The sequence below is a fragment of the Aureococcus anophagefferens genome (genome assembly GCF_000186865.1).
Source record: "Aureococcus anophagefferens unplaced genomic scaffold AURANscaffold_21, whole genome shotgun sequence".
Lineage (NCBI taxonomy): Eukaryota > Pelagophyceae > Pelagomonadales > Pelagomonadaceae > Aureococcus > Aureococcus anophagefferens.
Window position 1 is genome coordinate 247,628 of NW_008705581.1, and position 1,373 is coordinate 249,000.

Below are 1,373 nucleotides of genomic sequence, written 5' to 3' on the forward strand. Positions count from 1 at the left end.
TGTGTATGTGGCTGAGGTGCTGCCGCTCGACGTCCGCGACCTCCGCGGCGACGCGGTCGCGCTCCCGCGCCATGGCCTCGCGCTCGACGTCCATGGCCGCGAGCGCCGCGGCCTGCTCGCTTTTTAGTTCTTCGAGGCGCACGCGCGACAGGCCCGCGAGCTCGCGCTGGAGCTTTTCGCGCTCCGACGCCATGGCCAGCTCCTTCTGCTTGCGCCGCACGAGCTCCTCCTCGAGGGCCGTCAAAGCCTCGCCGTCGCCGGCGTCGGCCGTCGTCTTGATGCGCATCTTCGCCATGACGCCGGCCTCGACGGCCATGGTCGGGGGCAGCCTTATTCACGCTCCATCGGCAGTTCAGCACCGGTCAGGTTTGCAGTGCTTCGCAAAGATGCTCATGGTGCCGTTCGGTCAAGTTTCGGTGGAAGAAGGCGTGTAAAAAACGACGCCTCCGATATATTTCGACCGAGGGATCGGGTGGGTCGCAAGACCCGAGGCGGCCGGGGCACCATCGAGTTCAAGGTCCGGCCTATTCAACCTCATGGGCCGTGCGACATATCGCCGCCAGCCGTGCAGCGGCACCCGCCGGTCTCGCAGCCCCCGTCGCATCAAACGCCGCCGGCGTCCGTCGCGCGGCGCGGCGCTGCAACACCGCCACCGCGGCCATGGGCAGCCCCCAGCGGCCCGGCGGGCCCGAGCCGCGGCCGGCCCGCGGCGCCGCGCCCTTCGCGCCGCGGCCCGCGCCGGAGCCCTGGTCGCCCGCGGCCCCGAGCAGGACGGCCCTCGTGCTGCTCGTCGGCGCGCACGTGGCCTCTGAGAGCGACCTCGCGGAGCTCCGGGCGTGCCTCGCGCGCGTCGCCGGCGAGCAGGTCGCGGCGCCGACGGCCGTCGCCGTGAGCTGGAGCGCGGCCGACGACGGCCTGCGGGCCGCCGCGCGCGAGGACCTCGCGCCGCCCGACGACGGCGGCGCCTTCGCGTTCTTCGCGACGGAGCGGCGGCGGCCGGCGACGGCCGCGGAGCACTACGCGGGCCTCTGCGAGGGCCTCGCGGGCGCGAGCGACGACGATCGCGACGTCTGGGTCTACGTCGCCGACGTCGCGTGCGGACGCGCGGCGTCTCGCGCTCGTCGAAAAGCGCGGACGCCGTCCCCCCCTAGGTCCATTGCGCACCCGCGGCGCACGCTCGAGCTCGGCCGCGCCGTCGCGCTGGCGCCGCCGGCCTTCGACGCCGTCGCCGCGCCCTGGCGCGCCGTCGCGCCGCGCGGCGCCGAGCCCCGCCGCGCCGCGGACGTCGACGCGCTCGTCGCGGCCTGTGTGGAATTCAACCGCTGGTTTGGGCGGTCCCGACCAAACTTGAGAATTCTCGAGCTCGGTCACAT

At 73.9% G+C, this 1,373-nt stretch overlaps 1 protein-coding gene across 1 annotated transcript in view; it reads right to left on the minus strand.

The window, feature by feature from the left end:
- Window positions 1-1,076: 1,076 nt before the first annotated feature.
- Window positions 1,077-1,373, minus strand: part of AURANDRAFT_66284 (hypothetical protein) — a gene marked incomplete at both ends in the record, with an annotated part of 7,846 nt that continues 7,549 nt past the window's right edge. Inside the window, one exon of the mRNA XM_009041512.1 lies at window positions 1,077-1,304. Coding sequence (XP_009039760.1) covers window positions 1,077-1,304 — 228 coding nt within the window. The remainder of the gene's footprint in view (window positions 1,305-1,373) is intronic.